This window comes from Rattus norvegicus, chromosome 20 (assembly GCF_036323735.1).
Source record: "Rattus norvegicus strain BN/NHsdMcwi chromosome 20, GRCr8, whole genome shotgun sequence".
Taxonomy (NCBI): Eukaryota; Metazoa; Chordata; class Mammalia; order Rodentia; family Muridae; genus Rattus; species Rattus norvegicus.
Genome location: NC_086038.1, coordinates 45,191,135 through 45,210,000, shown reverse-complemented (window position 1 = coordinate 45,210,000; position 18,866 = coordinate 45,191,135). Strand labels below are relative to the sequence as shown.

Below are 18,866 nucleotides of genomic sequence, written 5' to 3'. Positions count from 1 at the left end.
AGGAACCCTGTTCGGTAACTCCTGCCCATCATCCCAGCATTTAGGAGACTGAAGCAGGAGGATTGCAAGTTTGAGGCCAGGCTCTGGATTACAGCATGAAATCATGTCTTCCTAAAAAAAGGGGACAAAAACCTGTTATTTTTCCTAAGACTAAAAATGTATAGCAAGCCTCCAGCGTGCTTGGGTCTGCAGTGACCCTGTGCATTCCTACAGTGCTTGCCAGAACAATTTTAAAGTGGTTTGAGGCCTTGCCCTGCTCTCTCCAGAGCAAGGTTATAGAAATTTCAGACAATATTACAGAAAAAAAAAATGTAGGTCCTGTTCCTTGTTCCTTTTTTTTTTTTTTTTTTATTTTGCCCTTTATGGAAAAATCAGTTCTACCACTGGAGGAAACCTGTTCCTTCTAGTCTTTATTTTTTTAAATAAAATCTTGTTTAATTTTACTTTAATTGCATCCCTGATAATCTGATACATCTTATGAGGTTTTCTTTTTTTTTTCCCTGAATTTTTTTCATCTTTATTAACTTGGGTATTTCTTATTTACATTCCGATTGTTATTCCCTTTCCTGGTTTCCGGGCCAACATCCCCCTAACCTCTCCCCCCTTCTAGTCTTTCTATCCTCAGCACTTCAATTTTTACAACAGATATATAGAGGGTGGTTTTGTTTAAATCACAGACAAATTCCCTAGAGGACACATATTCAATGTCATCCAACCCAGTTCAATTCTGAAGTTCGAATATTAATCAACCTGGACATAGTGTCAGATCACAGGTTAAGGGCACAGTCCCATACCATCATCCCATGTCTAGTCTATGTGCTAATCTCAAGAAATTCCCCAAGTTTTCTACTACCTCTGAGCTTGGCTACAAACTGAATCTTCCCACAAGGCTTTTCTTTCTTTTTTCCTTCCCTTCTTCCCTTCCTTCCCTTCTCTTCCTTCCCTTCCTTTCTTTGAGTGCTTAATGTACACCTGCAGGCCAGAAGAGGGCATTTGATCCCATTAACAGATGGTTGTTAAGCCACCATGTGGTTGCTGGGAATTGAACTCAGGACCTCTGGAAGAGCAGCCAGTGCTCTTAACAGCTGAGCCATCTCTCCAGCCTCCCCACAAACCCCACAAGGCTTTTCTCACTTTCAATGGCTTGCTAAAACAGCTCATAGAATTTGGGGAAAGGACCTGGGAAAGTTTGTTTGCTAGATGGGTTAATTGCTTATTTATTTTAAGATAGTGTCTTAAATAGTCCAGTCGGACCTGGAATTTGTGTAGCTGAGGACGACCTCTGGCTGACCCTCTTTGGAAACAGCCAGATGGAGGGGCCGCATAGAGCCGAGTGGGTGTTCCAGCTCCTTTCCAAGTCCTGTCCTTTGGAGCTTTTGTGGAGCAAACACGGCTGGTAAAGTCAATGGCTACATCATACATTAAACTCCAGGCTGGTTGGTGGAGGCACACACCTTTAATCCCAGCACTCTGGGGGCAGAGGCAGGGTATTCTCTGAGTTTGAGGCCACCCTGGTCTACAGAGCAAGTTCCAGAATGGCTGAAAGAGTCAGAGTTGGGGGGGTCAATCTAAGGCCAGTGGGAAAATTCCACCGAAAACCTCCAAGCACAAAGACCCCTCCATTCCAGGGAGTAGTTAGCTCCTGGAGCAACTTCAAGCCAAACTGTCAATCAAAGCTACCTATGACTTCCAACCAACCTCTCCTTGACTTCCAACCTTCCCCCCTGGAAAGTCCAGAACAGTCCACTGAGTACAAGTCAGCTTAGAGGTCACTTTACCCCATCAATAATACCCTGCCTAGTTACCAGTTGTTTGAATTCTGCCCCAAATATTTACAAGGTCTATAACTCCCTGTGCTCAGGGGCATCTCCCCTTGGAGTGGGAGGACCCTGGCATGCTGGAAATTAAACTCCTCTTGCTATTGCGTCATCACTGTCTCCATGAGTCTCATTCAAGAGTTCCTGTAAGAGGTTCAATTTGGACCTCATGTGGCCAGGGCTACATAAAGAGACCCTGTCTCAAAAAACAAAGAAAAATGAATCAAATTCCAGTCCCTTTACCAATCCAGACCGTGGTGAGTCAAAGTGAGGTTGAAAGCTTTTCCTTTAATTTTAATTTCCTTTAATTCAGTGCAGGAGTTTGAGCCTAGGACCGTGTATATATAGTGTATAGATTTCCGTATACATATATAGTGTGTAGATTTAGGTGCTGTACCACTGTGACAGCCCAGAACGCTCCAGCCCAGCCTTTTTCCTGAAGCTATTTAGAAGCCACCTCCTAATTGCCACCTCCTAATTGCCGTCATTCATTCCAATATGCAAAAAGATGGATTTCCTGGAATGGCAGGAAATGCCTTTAATCTTGGCAGGATATGCATTTAGTTCCAGTTCATAGGGGAAGGCAGCATCTCAAGTTCTACACCAGCATGGGCAGCAGCTCTATGTTGGCGTTGGCTGCATTTTAAGATCCTCCCCCTGAAAACAGAACACACAAATGCGCCAACCTTTAAATGTCGAATTAGGTCAGGTGTGGTGGCAAATACCTTTAATTTTGTCACTCAAGTGGCAGAAACAGAAAGAACACAGGATTCAAGAACCTGGTGATCTATATAGCAAGTTACAGCCAGACAAAGTGATGAAGCAGAAGCTTGTCTCAAAATAAAACTCAAAACCTAATAAAGTTAAAGTCAGACACAAGACTGTACCCTATGAGATTAAGTTCATTCTACATCAGACTAGGTAACTCCAGGAAACATTGTGAATTAAAGGTTGACAGGGCCACTGGTGGGTGGGTAGGTGAACTCTTTGAAGTAATAAGTATATCACAAATAGATAATAGTTATGGTTTCATCTAAATCCCGACATAGACTGATCTTCCTGCCTTCATTTCCAAAGTACTGAAATGCCAGGACTGCACCCCAATGCTGAGTTCTTTTTTTTTGGGGGGGGTTCTTTTTTTCGGAGCTGGGGACTGAACCCAGGGCCTTGTGCTTCCTAGGCAAGCGCTCTACCACTGAGCTAAATCCCCAACCCCCCAATGCTGAGTTCTTTGATGCGTGCGTGCGTGCGTGCGTGTGTGTGTTTGACAGCACCTCATTGTGGACTCCAGTTTGGATTTTTTTTTTTTTTTTCTTTTTTTCGGAGCTGGAGACCGAACTCAGGGCCTTGTGCATGCTAGGCAAGCGCTCTACCGCTGAGCTAAATCCCCAACCCCCAGTTTGGATTTTTTTTTTTTTCTTTTTTTCGGAGCTGGAGACCGAACTCAGGGCCTTGTGCATGCTAGGCAAGCGCTCTACCACTGAGCTAAATCCCCAACCCCCAGTTTGGATTTTTTTAACTTTCGATCCTCCTGCCCTCTCCTCTCCCAATGCTGGCATTCCAGCTTCCCAGCTGTGCTGGCTTCATTGGCTTTGTGAAGGCATCCCAAACCAGTGAATTGTACACATTACAAGGTGTATTTTATAAAACTATATGCAAATTATGACTGAGCTTTGAGAGGAAGTCACAATCAGCAGTATTCTCCGTGCATTTTTCTTTTTGCTTCTTTTTTTTTCTTTCTTTTTTTCGGAGCTGGGGACCGAACCCAGGGCCTTGCGCTTGCTAGGCAAGCGCTCTACCACTGAGCTAAATCCCCAACCCTAACCGTGTATCTTTTAAGTAGAAGGCAAGCGGTTAACGTGCCTCAACTGATCTCGCAGTTAATGGTGTCCTTTTCCTATCAGTGGTTTTGGTTACTGAGTACCATGCCTCCAACCTTTCTAGCATTCTAGTTATTTCCCTGAAGAGGAACACCTGGCTCCCAAATCCTCGACTCCACACTAAGTCACTTGAAGTAGTTACTTTCCGCGGAACAACCAATCAGCGTTCCGTAACCAAGGGAGACAGAACGCTACGCCTTCCCAAAATGGCCGCCAGCGCGGCCCGCCGGGCTGTCTAAGGAAGTGGTATTTCGCATTTCCGGCACTGCCTTTTCCGGCGCTAGCGGCGGCTTCCCGGAAGTGATCGGTACACGTGCATTCACTAGGAGATCCAGCAGCGATGGATGCTTTGGACAAAGTCCTGTAAGTGTGTGGGGGGCGCGATGGCGTGGGAGCGAGTCATCCGTGACTCCTGCCGCGGTCTTCCGGCTGTTGCTTTTTCCGGACGCGCTTTGTTAAGTCGTTCCTGGGAAGGAGCCGGCTCAGCCGGTCTCGGCCCGGAGTCGCTGCTGGTGAAGCCTTGATGGCAGACCGCGAGCTGTGGGCTGGAGCGAGGGCGGGAGCTGTGATCGGCTTATGACCTCGCTACTGATGGATTCTGAGCTGTGAGAATGGCTATGGACCAGGTTGAGAGTTCAGGCCCGGAATCTGACAAGAACCAGTGCGACGAACTGGACTCAAAGTTTTGTCACTTTGGGCATTTAAACCGTCCTAAATCAGTTTACCTTGTAAAATATCTGTCAAAACAGTCGTGTGTCATAGAACTGTAGAGAGCAGTGTTTGCCACAACAGGTACAAGATGGTACTTTTTTTTTCTTTTCTTTCCAACTTTTACAGTTCTGCTTATCGCTGAGTGATGGTTACGTTTGTTCAAAAATATTGAGTTCCCAAATGTTACTACATTGGTTCTTACAGTTTTCTACTATTTAAATAATAATGTAGACGACAGTTGTTTTTAGTCATTAATGGATTTTGTGCAGCCACTATGCCTTACTAACAAGTAAGTTGCTATTTACATCGATTACTGGTTAGTCAAATTGCATAAAGACACGGGCTGTAAAGTGTACAGCAGTTAGCACTGTATAAAGACAGTGCATGCCTTGATTTAATTCAATAAAAAAATGTGCATCTTGACGGGCCAGTAAATGACTACTTTGGTTTAATACATGGTTTTATACATGACATTTCATTAGAGGAGATTTTTTTTTGATTCTATATAGGAAACTAAGGCGTATGCATATTGGCTTTTTTTTCTTTCTTGTGTTTTCTTTCCGTACCTGTCTCAAGATTGGGAAATGGAGGATTATTTTTACGAGAGGAGGAATTCTGTTCATAGAACGCTGTGAAAAGTACGATGTTTCCCATAGCAGAGGCAAAGTTGAATTCTTTCTGAACAGAAATCTGTAGTAGCGTCCTATAACTCCCACACCATAAAAACACAATAATAAATTAGTTTTTCACATTTTCACACTGGGGTTGTTTTTAACCCTGGCTTTCGGGCCAGCAGCGAAGACCTTGGGCATATTTCTTTTTCAGTCTTGCCTTGCCTGATTTGTTAAAGAGATTTATTACAGGCATAGGCCACCATGAAGAAACATACTAAGTTAAAGATAACGCTTAACTTGGAGTTATTTCACTTTTTTAAATTTATTTTTATTTATATCTAATGCTAGCTTACATATATGTGCACCTTGGATATGCAGTGCCCACAGAAGCCAGAAAAGAACATCAGATGCCTGGAGCTGGGATTACAGCCAGCTTGGAGCTGTCCTGTGGGTGGGTGCTGGGAACCAAATCTACATCCTCAAAAGGAACGGCAGCAAGTGCTCTTAGCCTAGTCTCTCAGCCCCACAATCCTTTAGTGTTTAATATGAGGTTTAGAAAAATTAGTACTGGAACAAGTGGAAATATCAAGAAGTTTTTGTAAGAAGCCAGAAGCTAATTAAATTCCTGTTTTAGGTCGTCGGTCAAGTTGCCTTTGTGTCATATGAAGAAATTGTGTGTAACTTGTTCCAAATTGTGCTTTTTTTCATACAGAAAGCCTAAAACAAAAAGGGCTAAGAGATTCCTTGAGAAGAGAGAACCAAAACTCAGTGAGAACATTAAGAATGCCATGCTGATTAAAGGCGGGAATGCGAATGCAACGGTGACGCAAGTACTGAGAGACGTGGTAGGCATCGAATCACTGCTTCAGGGCTATATTTTACAGTATGTGTATGTGCGTGCATGAGCGTGACTGTGTATATGGGTATGTGCATGTGTGTGGGTATGTCCATATGTATGTATGTGCATATGTGTGTGTATGCGCATGTGTGTGTGTATGTGCATGTGTGTGTGTGTGCACGTGCATGAGCATGACTATATGTGTGGGTATGTGCATATGTGTGTGGGTATGTGCATATGTGTGTGGGTATGTGCATATGTGTATATGCATGTGTGTGCATATGTGTGTGTGTGTGTGTGTGTGTGCATGATTGTGACTATGTATATGTGTGTGTGTGGGGTTATGTCCATGTGTGTGCAGCTGTCCATGGAGGCCAAAGACCTTGGATCGCCTGTAGCTGGAGTTGCAGATGACTGACCTGTGGCAGCTGAACTCACCTCTTCTGCAAGCGGATGCCGTGCCATCTTTCCAGCCTTCTTGACTTGCTTTAAAAAAAAAAAAAGATAGGGTCTTACCATGTAGCCCAGGCTAGCTCTGAACATTCTTTGAAAGTAAGATTGAAATATTTGGGTGAACTGACTGGGGGCAGGTGTGATATGATGTGTCTTAAGGGCTAGCCTTGAAGAAGACCTGAAATTGGAAGGTAAATACAGACACTGAAATCGGAAGCCATTTATCTTGTGAGGGAACTCGTCAGGGGACATAAATCGACTAGTTCTGAGTGGCTTTGTATTCGTATGGGTCACCCCACCCCCAGTCCTTTGGACGGGGTCTCGTGATGCAGCGCTGGCTGGAACTTGCTGTGCAGGCTAAATTGACTTCAGCCTCCTTGCTAGGACGACAAGCACACGTCACCACACCCTACCGTTCATAAGTTGTTTAAAGTTGGATTTACGGTATTTGCTTCAGTTGTGTATGGGTATTTGGCCTGTACGCATTCTGTGCACCACCAGTGCTCCTAGTATTCTTAAATTCAGAAGATGGCTTCGGGGCTCCTAGACCTGGACTCGCAGACAGTCCTCAGTTGCCCTCTGAGTGTTAGGACTTGAACGGGGTTCTCTAGAGAGCAACCAGGGAGTATTCTTAATCACTGAACCATCTCACTGCACCTTGTTGATACACATTTTAGTAACTAATTTGTGAACGGAAGCAGCTTGGTATTACTGTAAGTTCTTTCAACAATACTAGTTATTCTAGGTTCTGAGAGCTACTGACTATGGCAGTCTTAGTCCTCTGTGAGAGCACAGAAGACATACGTTGTAGGTGCCGTGCATTAAGCTCTGTGCAGAAGGTGTGCCCAGGGTAGGATGGGCATAGTTAGAAAGTAGAGGCTCAGGCCCAGTCATGGTGGCACACAGCTTTGATCCCAGCACTTGAGAGGCAGAAACAGGGGGGTCTCTGAGTTCAAAGCCAGCCTGGTCTTCGTAGCGAGTTCCAGGCCAGCCAGGGCTGCATAGTAAGACCCTGCCAATATAAAAGGAAGGAAGTAAGTAAGTAAGTAAGTAGAGGTTCAGAAATTCAGTCTACCTAGAGCTGAACCCAAGATAGGCTAATGAGACTAACAAAAACCAAAAAGGCACACAGGAGGGACCTACACATGGGTGGACTTCCTAGAAATCATTCTTCATTTTGAAGGAGGAGTTGAAACAAGAAGCTGCTGAGGAGAAAGAACAGGGCTCACTTGGTCAGAGGAAAGTGGCCACAGGAAGCCGGAAAGGAATAACATGGAGTGGAGTTCACTCTGAAACCTGCGGGGTCATCAAGTCTTTTTTTAAAATATTGCTGTTTTTCTTTTTAAGTGAGATATGACCAGACTTGGGATGTGTGTGGTGGTGGACGTGGAATCCGCGGCTTTATGCAAAGCAGGCATGTGTTACCACTGAGCCATACCTGTCCAGACACTATTGGTTTGGTAAAAGAGGGTTGGCAGCAAATGGTGTCAGCCTAGAGAGGAGTGTCTGGATAAAATCGACAGCCTAGCATGCTGAAGCCTGCCTTTAATCTATTACAGTGCTGGGGAGGCAGAGGCAGGCAGAGTTCAAGGGTTTGTCTGTGAGTCCAAAGGCAGGTTCCAGGACAGCCAGGGAGAAAAACAAACAAATGATGAATGAATGAATGAATGAATGAATGAAGTTGAGAGCTAGTCAGAGGTAAGAGATACGGAGGGCACAGGTTTAGTGTCAGTGGGAGCCATGGGTTCCCGGGTTTCTGGATTGATTGCCCAGGAAGCAGTAATAGCAGTTCAGAGGCTGGAAGAGCATCTCTGTAGTTCAGAGCACTGGCTGCTCTTCCAGAGGACACAGCTTCCAGTCTTAGCATCCCCATGGCAGCTCACAGCCATCGGTAACTGCCTTTTTCAGGGGATCCAGCACCCTCCTGTCTCCATGGACACCAGGCATGTGTGGGATACGCAGATAAGCACTCATAGTATAAAGTTAAAATAATCTAAAAATAAAATATCCAATAAGGCAGGTTTGGAGGGAAAGGTGATAATGTTCAGAGGACATCCAATTTAAGTTGTTAAGATAAAAATTAGTTAGTTAGGCTGGTAAGATTGGGTAAAGATACTCTCTACCAAGCCAGACAGTGTCGGGACCTGGTGAGTACTCAGTAAATTGGTGAATTGCAGTCATTGTATGTGCGCTATCTAATTGGTACATGGGTATTTAGGATTATGTAGCAGATAGAGTCTTTGAATTAAATCAGTGAAATAACTGGAAACTTGCCCCTTGGAGGCGGTGTCTCTTATGGAGCCCAGGCTGTTCTCATGTTAACCACCACCTTTTTAAGCTCTCCAAGTACTGGAATTGCAAACATGTGCCATCGTGCCCAGCTTGGATATATGGGAACTTTGACCTTCATTTCCCCATTTTCCCACGTTTGACCATGTGGGTGGCAGGAGTCGAACTCAGGTTGTCAGGCTTGCTAGCAAGCACTGTACCCACCGAGCCACATTACTTGCTTTGAACCTCAGTTCTTTGTCTCCAGCGTCTCAGCCCTGGGATGCAGATGGGAGCCACCGTGTCTGGCCTGGCTTGCTCATCTTTTTCTGAAATGTTTGATTGAATGTCATGGCATTGAGGGGAACAGCCCTTCCTTCCCAGTGAGCTTCCACATTTACGCACGTTCTAAGAGCAGTATTACATTATTAGAGTATTACAGTAGTCAGCAGTCATGGTGGTCTTTCTTGGCTGAGTGAGGACCATCAAGTGTTGTACGAAAAATGGCAGCACATGTCCCTAATCCCAGAACTCAGGAGGAGGCAGAACAGTTGGCAGTCAGGATGACCCAGGCTACAGAGCGAGATCCTGCCCCACCCTTAAATTTAAAACCACTGATGGCCCACCCCCTAAATCCCGAAGGTTGCTCACTCTGCTTTTTGAATGTTGTGTTGAGAAAGTTTAAAATTGTGTTTTACAGTATGCACTGAAGAAACCGTATGGAGTTCTCTATAAAAAGTAAGTTGTTGTTGTTGTTGTTGTTGTTATTGTTATTATTATTATTATTATTATTATTATTATTATTATTATTCTGCTCAATTGTAACAATTGCTTTACGGAAGGTTTGGAAGAAAAAGATATTAGTATTTGCACTGAATGAATATTCTTTTTTTTATTTTTTGTTTTTTTGGTTTTTTTTTTTGAGACAGGGTTTCTCTATGTAGCCGTAGCTGACCTTGAACTCAGAGATCCTTGCCTCTCAAGTGCTGAGAGTAAAGGCGTGCACCACGCCTGGCTCAGAACATTCTTGCATAATTGTAATCTGTATTTACCTTACTTTGAAGTAATTACGTATGCACCGGAGAACTCTTTTTTTTCGGAGCTGGGGACCGAACCCAGGGCCTTGCGCTTAGGAGAACTCTTTTTTTTTTTTTTTTTTTTTTTTTTTTTGGCTCTTTTTTTCGGAGCTGGGGACCGAACCCAGGGCCTTGCGCTTCCTAGGCAAGCGCTCTACCACTGAGCTAAATCCCCAACCCCAGGGGAACTCTTAAGAATTACTGGAGTTCCTGTATGGTGATGTCTCCCCCCAGCCCCCCGCCCACATGTCACATTATTGTCACATTAGTGTCACATTAGTGCCACATTAGTGCCACATTAGTGTCATATTAGTGTTACATTATCACTGCAGTTATTGTAATCAGGGACTTGAAGGTGCTGTGATGATACGGAGTAAGTTACTTACTTAGTTGCTCTTTACTCTTTCTCGTTTTCACATTGCTTTTAGTTGTGTTTCCTCAGTCTTGTTGTTTGTTTTGTTTTTCCTTCTTGGAAATACTGGGGATTGAACCCAGGGCCTTATACATGCTGAGCAAGTTCTCTGCCAGTGAGGGATACCCTCATCCCGGTCCTCATCTTGGTATAGGTGTGGAGGTCAGGGACATCTCTGGGCGAGTTCTCTCTCCACCTTCCAGTGTGTTCTAGACTGAAGTCAGGCTGTTAGTCTGGGAGGCAAGCGCGAGCCATCTTGCCAGCCCCACCCTTTGTCTTCTCTAGTTTGTGAAAGTCTTTGGTGGCTTTGTCTCTGGTGTCTCCACTGTTACTGTTTTCCCCTGTATAGGTAGTAAATATCTAGGGGAGATACTTGGAGACTATGCAAGTGTAGTCATGCCTCAGTTCTTGGGGAGTGGCTTTGGGACTTTGCTGGAATACAGATCTGCGGATACTCCAGTCCCGAGTGTAAAGTGGCAAGGCAGTCTCCTAAGCTATGCACATCCTCGGTTGTCTCTACGTCACCTACTGTGTAAACTGTGAACGCCTGCTACAGTGCCGTTACTGGACTAAAGCTAAGAAACGCACGGCTTCCCATGCCCAGTGCAGATGTACCCCAGCCCCCAGTATTTCACATGCACAACTGCATGACTCTGTGGATGCTGAACTCACAGGTTCTGAGGGTCTGTCTCCTTTCTGTCTGGAAACATGGCTGCTACCCATCCTGTCTGCAGTGCTCTGTGTGCATAGTCAGGATAATTGTGGTACTCTGGGGGGCTGGGGATTTAGCTCAGTGGTAGAGCGCTTACCTAGGAAGCGCAAGGCCCTGGGTTCGGTCCCCAGCTCCGAAAAAAAGAACCAAAAAAAAAAAAATTGTGGTACTCTGGTGGTCCCTTTCTGCTCAGAATTCTGAAGATAAAGTTGTCTGTCCCTTTATTTTTAAGTTACTGGAATCAGTGTGGGTATACTGATACTCTTGAGAGTTATTTGATCATAGTACAGTCTGTTCTCAACACAGTGACGTTTTAATAAGAAGATTTTAAAATATATGTTTATTTATGAGTATACATATACAAGTTCTTTTCACTACTGAGCAATTGCTCCACCCAGCATTTAGAATAATCTTTGTTTTTGTGCCAGGGTTTTCCTGTGTAGCCCTGGCTGTCTTGAGCTCACTCTGTAGTCTAGGCTGACCTCGAACTCAGAGATCTGCCTGCCTCTGCCTCCTGAGTGCTGGGATTAAGGCACGTGCCACCATTGCCCAACAAGAATAATGTCAATCTCAGACCCTTTCTGTGGCAGAGTGATTAGTCAGAATTTAGCTGGGATAATCCTCACTCTTTATGCTGATGTGGTGCCTGCCTTAGCTTCGTCACAGCAGTCACTGGCCTTTGGTCGATGTTGTTGTTGTTGGTTTTAGATAAGAGTTTCTCTGCGTGGTCTTAGCTGCCCTGGAACTCTCTGTAGACCAGCCTGGCACCTGCTTCTGCCTCCCTGCTGCTGCGATTAAAAGTGATTGGTTGTTTGTTGCTGTTTTAATTGTATGTTTTTGGGTGTTTTGTCTGCATGCACCCCTGCACCCTGTGTGTGCCAGTTGCCCTTTGAGGCCCTGCACTGGAGTTACAGAAGGTTGAGAGCCATGAGGTGGCTGTTGAGAATTGAACCCAGGTTCTCTGAGACAGCAGCCAGTGCTCTTACCCGCTGAGCATCTGTCCAGTCCTCCTTTCACCCCCAATCCCCTTTGGGTAGCAACTATTGAGGCAGGGTCTCACTACGCAACCTGGCTTGTCTGGAACTCACTGATACCTACCTACCTCTCCACTTTCCAAGCAGTGATGGTAAAGGTGTGTGCCACTGTGCACTGCTGTTTTAATTATTTGAATATAAAATTAACAATGTACTTTTTAACATTAAAACTGGATTCACTTTTCTAATACTCTTAGGAAAAACATTACAAGACCATTTGAGGATCAGACGTCACTGGTAAGTACAAGGCTCTTTTTAAGAGAGCACATATGGGCAGGCCTGGATGTGTGGTCGGGTATAGTCCATCTTGAGCTTGCCTAGCCTGCCTGAGGTCCTGGCCCCCCCCCCCCCCAAATAACAGAACAGAGAATGTAAAAATGGCTGCAGACTAAACCATGCTGTATCCATAAATTGTTATTTTTTAGTTAGAAATCCTATGTATGAGAATTTTGATACTCAGATTGAGAAATAAGGTTACTGACTTTTAAGGCGTGTGTGTGTGTGTGTGTGTGTGTGTGTGTGTGTGTGTGTGTGTGTGTGTGTGTAGTTTGTTTTTTGTTTTGTTTTTTTGTTTGGTTTTCCCAGACAGGGTTTCTCTGTGTAGCCTCTGTGTTGGCCTGTAGACTAGGCTATCCTCAAACTCAGATCCACCTGCTTCTGCCTCAAGTGCTGGGATTAAAAGTGTTTGCTGCCACTGCCTGGCTTCTTGTTTGTTTGTCTGTTTGTTTGTTTTGAGACACGTGTCTTTATTTATTATGTAGCTCTCTCTAGCTGTCCTGGAAATATGTAGACCAGGCTGGCCTCAAGCTCCGCTAGCATCCGTCTTCCGCGTGCTGTGTGCTGGGAGGCATTGTCTCAGCACACTCAGCCTGTCTTTTTGGGTTTTGACACAGTGTCCTATGTATTCCAGGGTGGTTTGAACTCTGTGTAGCCAGAGATGACTTTGACTTACTCATCCTCCTGCATCCACCTCCAGTGCTGTGATTTCAGGAGTGGATCACCACTGGTTAGACAGTGCTGGGATAGAACCCAGGGCTCCGTACATGCCAGGCAAGGATTCACTGCCTACATCCCCGGACCTCGTGGTGGTTTTAATGAAAAGAAGGTTAATATCTAGTAAGAGGAATCTGATGGAAACCATGATGACTTCGACTGCAGAGCAAGCAAGGGCAGTTCCTCTGTGCTGTGCATTACGGGATTGGAGACAAACAGTCAGGGAGATGAGGAGGAAGGGCTTCTTTATTTTCGTGTGTGAGTACACTGCACTGTCGCTGCCTTCAGACACACCAGAAGAGGGCATCAGATCCCATTGCAGATGGTTGTGAGCTACCATGTGGTTGCTGGGAATTGAACTCGGGACCTTGGCAAAAGCAGTGAGGGCTCTTAACCACTGAGCCATCTCTGTGCCCGTGAAAGGGCTTCTTGTATAAATTGGATGAATGTGACAACGGTGTTGACCTCTAAGCATGAATCTTTGTTTTGTTTGCCTTTTTGTTTGTTTGTTTTTGAAACTGGGTCTCGTGTGCCTTGGCTGGTATAGCAAAGGCTGGCCTTGAAGTCCTGTCTTCCATGTTCTAAGTGCTGGAATGACAGTGTGTGTCACCATGTGTAGCTTGAGTACATTTTAAAACTTGACTAAACTTCATATTCTTTTACATTCTTCATTGTCAGTTCAAATGTCTGGATGATGTGTGCTCATCTAAAAGTAAAAATGTTTATGTATGAGAGTTTTGCCTGACTGCATGTATGTGCACCATATGTGTCTAGTACCCTTAGAGGTCAGAAGAAGGTGAAGGATGGTTCTTGGTTGCCATGGGTTCTGGGAACTGAATCCTGGTCCTCTCTCTACGAGAGCAATAAGTACTCTTGACCTCTGGACCATCTGTCCAGCCCCTCTGTATGTCCCTATCTAGATTATTATGTTTTCATTAGCGTCTTCCGGGAGAGGAGAGGGGAGCCCCTAATGCCCTTTGTAGGCTTCCAGGTAAGATGGTTGCTTGTTTGGAGACAGGCGCTTGCTGTGTAGCTTCTGCTGGCCACTTTACAGCAATGCCCCTGCCTCAGCCTTCCAACTGCGTGGGCCACTACAGTGGGTCAGGCTAAGGCTCTTCAAGGGTTCTTCTTCTTTTGTAGGAGTTCTTTTCAAAGAAGTCGGACTGTTCTCTGTTCATGTTTGGCTCCCACAATAAGAAGAGGCCCAATAATCTCGTGATAGGTGAGTGCCGCACTCGTGGGTTTGGCTTGAGACCGGGTCTTTCAGTGTAGCTCTGGGTGCCTGCATCTCTGAGGACCCCGGCCTCTCAGTGCTGGTGTTGATTAACTCCGGGGCTTTGGTTCATGGAGTGAGCTCTGTGACTCAGATTAACGAATGCTTTCAGAAGTGACAGGCAGTCAGTAGGCCCCAGATAGTTTCTACTGCTGCTTTAACCTTGTGATGTTGGACTAGGGGCCACCTCAGTGGTAGAGCCCTTGCCTAGCTTTTTTTTTTTTTTTCTTGCCTAGCTTTTTAAAGGCTTGGATTGGAATCCCAGCATCACCATAGAAACTTTGCACCAGTAACATCAGTATTACCACCCTGCCATCCCAGGGAAGTGAGGAAAAAATACAAATTAGTTCTTGATTAGCAATCCTACAACACCATTGCTAACATCTTTGGAGACCAGTTCCAGCTTTTAAACAGGAAGTGTGGCTTCATCTATTATCTGTTTATCATCTTTATCTATGTACTCTGTGTGTGCTTGTATATGTATAAATCACATGAATTACGGGGTGCTGGGAACCAAACTAAATCCCTTGGGAAGAGCAGGAAATTCTGAGCCATCTCCATCCCCGATTCACAGAGTTTCTACCTAACATGTTCAGTTGTAGGCGACCTCTTACTGTCTGAGGTCTTCATGTATCTTGGTTTTTGACGGTGGGTGTTTTCGTTAAGGTTTCATCCCAAGCCTGATGCATGTTGAACACTCCTGGTATGGCTGAGCTACGCTTCTTCTTAGTTTATTTAATTACTTTTGGGTAGAGTCTTTATCCCCGGGTTGGCTCAAAACTCGTTTTATAGCCCAGGTTGATCTCGAGCTCCATTTTCCTGCCTCCCCAGAGCTGGGATTATAGGTGTTCAACCGCCACACCCAGCTCCCCATTTATTCTGTGAAAGAACAGAGTTGGGCTCTTTGTGAATGTTGTAGGGCTTTTCCTGACAGCACAACTAAGTGGATGCCAGAGTTTAAGAAGGGAGTGTGTGGGCTTAGACAGAGGAGACGCAGGTAATTTGGAGCCTTATAGGTGACAAAAGGTGAATGTGACAATCTGTGCTTAAAGATGTACTTGCTTTTAGGTCGTATGTATGACTACCATGTGCTGGATATGATTGAACTAGGGATTGAGAAATTCGTGTCTCTGAAAGATATTAAGGTAAGATACTGGTCATAAAACTAATAGCATTTGAACAGTGTTCTTGGTCAAATATACTTGGCCAAAAATACTGACAGAATATTATAGAAAAAATAGAATATTATAGAGAAAAACTTCACGCAGAAATACAATCTAACTTTATTTTAAAAGAGGACCCGTAGGCTGGGCAGTGGCAGCCCAAGCCTTTAGTCATAGAGCTTGGGAGACAGAAGCAGATGGATCTCTTGAGTTCAAGGCCAGCCTGGTCTACACAGAGAAACCCTGTTCCCTCAAAAAAGCAATAACAAAACACAAAACAAAAAAGGAATGACTTTTTTATAATATATAGCACATGGATCTCATGAAGTGAAACCTGAGAGTATGATGACCGTTCTCTGTTAGGCTTCTGGTTTAAATGCTGTCTTTCCTAAGTGGTAACACTTGCGGACAGACTGAAGTTTTCAATTTGGGCACTATTCTATGACCAAAACCCTCTGGCTACCCCGCCCCTGTATTCTGGCCATTAGCTTATTATTCTGTATTCTTCTGTCCATTAGTTGTCAATTATAGCTAAGCTCCTTTGGGAGCCTGCAGTGTGCCTACTTGTTTGAGCAGGATTGTGAGGTAGGAAGTAGCAAAGCATGGGAAAACGGCCTGGAGGCTAGAAGAGCCTCACTTCAGCCGCGCCATCAGGTGCATGATGTCACTCAGGTCTTACAGGTGTGAGAACTAGGCAGTTTTCCCTGGCTGGGGGAGGCGGTGTCGTTTGTGGGTCTGTTTGTTTTTGAGACAGGGCTCACTCCGAGCTTTGGCTGTCCTGGAGCTCCTACCTCTGACATTCACCACCACCTCAGGCCCAGTTTTCATTTACGTTTGGTGATTGAAGCCCAAAAGGGGTAAAGTCATACACATGGTAGATGAGACTCAAAGTTAGAATTCAAGGGCACAGAGAGGAAGAAACACTGCGTAATGGAAAGTTATGTAACTTAGTGGGGGCTTTGTGTGTTGCTTTGTTGATGTATGATTTTAACTAATCCAGGCTGGCCTCAGACTTGCCGTGTGACCAGGGCTGAGTTTGAACTTCTGCTCCTTCTGCTTCCACTGCCCAAAAGTGCTGGGGTGACAGCATGATGGTGGTGCCCAGCTGAGCTGGTGCACTCTCGGGCCTGTGTGTGGTTAACACAGGGAGTGTGTAAGGCTCAGCTCTTCACCTCTCCTCTGAAAGGGGCAGACCTGGAAGGGTCAGGACGATAGCTGAGTATCCTTACCTGGGGGTTTGAAAACGGCTTTTACCAACTTCCTGTGTGCTCAGTAACTCCAGCTTCCAAAGCCCAGGGTAGAGCAATGGCCTCAAACTGGACCTGTGGGTTTAAGGCATAACTTGGCATTTGAGTGGCACTGTGATTTAACAAATCAGTTATTTTTTTGATCCTTAGTTGTAGATGTAGCCACAAGAAATGAGATAGTATGTGTGTAAAAATTTTAAGATTGTTTTAATACGTATTGGCTATCTTAAACTATAAATTCTCTAGATTTTGGTAATTATATGATTACATTTGTTTTGTTTTTAATCTCATAGACAAGTAAGTGCCCTGAGGGAACAAAGCCCATGTTGATATTTGCTGGTGATGATTTTGATGTAACAGAAGACTACAGAAGACTGAAAAATCTTCTTATTGGTGAGTGCGGATAGAACTCATCCGTTAACACTTGCTGGTTTTTCTGTGAGGTTAAACTTGTTCACATTCTTTTTCTCACCAAACGCTACGTTCTCATATCTTCATGCTCTGCTCTTTGCTCCCTCTCCCCGGACTCTGGTTTTCGTTTTTGTTTCTTGCTTTGTTTGTTTGTTTGTTTGTTTGTTTTTTTGGTTCTTTTTTTCGGAGCTGGGGACCGAACCCAGGGCCTTGCGCTTCCTAGGTAAGCGCTCTACCACTGAGCTAAATCCCCAGCCCCGGTTGGTTGGTTGTTTAAGTCAGGGTTTCTCTGCACAGCCCTGGCTGTCGAGACCAGGCTTCAAGTGTAGGAACTAAATTCCTCTGCCCACTGAGTGCCGGTGTTAAAGGGGTGCCACTACACCCCGTTCTCTTGTCTTAAAACTTCTTCCACCAAGCAAGTCAGCCCTTCCTTGCTCAGCTCACTCAGGGTCTGAGGACAGAGTGCAGCCTGCCAGTTTGTCAGCTGTCACACTAATGGCCTCCTGCCTGGTTCCTGTGCAGCCTCTGTTCCTGCTGAAAGCTCATGGACTGGGCCTCCTTGTTCATACTTCTTCAGCATTGGTCTTCTAAGCTCGTTCTAGAGGGGCCTTGCAGTACTCGTTCTAGAGGGGCCTTGCAGTACTCGTATCTGCGTATGGTGTCTAGCAAGCGGGCCCAGCCTCTTCAGTGCGCCTCCTACAACCCCCTTTCTGATTTTCTCTGCCTTCCGAGTTCTGGGACCACAGGATTGCACCACCATGCCCAACCCTATCTTTGATTTTCCTAGCCAGAAAAATACTTTGTTTTCTCCTAGCTAATGGGATTGCTAGGTTTTGTTTTTTTAATTACATTTTTGTTTGCATGTGGGGCTGGGGCGTGCTCATGTTGAAGTTGGTTCTCTCCACCCTGTGGGCCACAGGGATTGAATGCAGGTTGGCTTGGTGGCCATCTCAGCAGCCCAGGCGAGCCTTGAGGAATCTTGAGTTTGTTCTAAAGCCTTGGCCTAAAGCTCTAGTCCTCTGCCATCATAACTGGCATTGTGGGGTCGAATTTAGAAATCTGGTCAGTTAAAACTTAAGATTGTAAAATATCATTAATTTCCAACTCTGAAACCCCCAAGTTTTCTATATAAGGCCCTTCGTAATATAAATACTATGTCACATGCTTTTAAATTTTATCTTCAGAGTTGGGAGGGGTTAGCTCATCATAACTGAGGGAATCAGTTCACTGTAATTGGTTTTTTAAAAATTATCTGATGTAATTCGAGGGTGTTTGTGCACTATATACATGTCTGTGTTGGTGGAGGCTGAAGAGACATCAGATCCCACAGTAGATGGGAGCTGCCACGCAGGTGCTGGGAATCGAACCCAGGTCCTCCGGTAGAGTTACTAATCCTACTGTGGAGATTTCTCCAGGCCCCCAATTTCTTCTTTAAAGAAAGTGGGGGTTGGGGATTTAGCTCAGTGGTAGAGCGCTTGCCTAGCAAGTGCAAGGCCCTGGGTTCAGTCCCCAGCTCCAGAAAAAAAAAAAAGAAAAAAAAAAAAAAGAAAACAAAACATGTTATAGCTAGGCAGTGGTGGACATTCCTGAAGGCAGGCGGATCTCTGAGTTAGAGGCTAGCCTGGCCTACAGAGCGAGTTCCAGGACAGCCAAGAAACCCTTCACAGAAACCTCGTCTTGAAAAACAAAAAGGAATCAAGGAAGGAAGGAAGGAAGGAAGGAAGGAAGGAAGGAAGGAAAGTAAGTTAGCTATGACCACTCCTCCTGTGTTCCTGGCATCATGCTTTGTGTGAGTCTGTTGGTCATTTGAGGCATGTCTTGCTGTAACTCACACTAGCCTTGGATTCTCTCTGTTTGGCCCGTCAGCCTGCTGAGAAGAAGGCTGCCATCCTCAGATAGCTTCACTTTTACCTTCCAAGTGCAAGCACTCTGTCAAGTTCTTTTCTAGGGAACCCTCCATGAGT

General features: G+C 45.0%; 1 protein-coding gene and 1 non-coding gene across 3 annotated transcripts in view; both read left to right on the top strand.

Moving 5' to 3' along the window:
• Positions 1–161: 161 nt before the first annotated feature.
• Positions 162–294, top strand: LOC120099071 (small nucleolar RNA SNORA9). The gene has a single exon (XR_005497891.1). It is a non-coding gene; the product is annotated as a small nucleolar RNA SNORA9 (small nucleolar RNA).
• A 3,723-nt stretch (positions 295–4,017) lies between these two features.
• Positions 4,018–18,866, top strand: part of Rpf2 (ribosome production factor 2 homolog) — a 21,473-nt gene continuing 6,624 nt past the window's right edge. The window contains exons 1-7 of one of the 2 annotated variants that reach the window (NM_001106391.2): positions 4,018–4,060; positions 5,735–5,867; positions 9,282–9,319; positions 12,013–12,052; positions 13,949–14,030; positions 15,150–15,226; positions 16,785–16,884. In NM_001106391.2, the coding sequence (NP_001099861.1) occupies positions 4,038–4,060; positions 5,735–5,867; positions 9,282–9,319; positions 12,013–12,052; positions 13,949–14,030; positions 15,150–15,226; positions 16,785–16,884 (493 nt within the window). In that variant the 5' untranslated portion in view covers positions 4,018–4,037. Of the gene's footprint in view, positions 4,061–5,734; positions 5,868–9,281; positions 9,320–12,012; positions 12,053–13,948; positions 14,031–15,149; positions 15,227–16,784; positions 16,885–18,866 lie in introns of those variants that run through there. The other variant, XM_039098599.2, reaches the window with a different exon arrangement.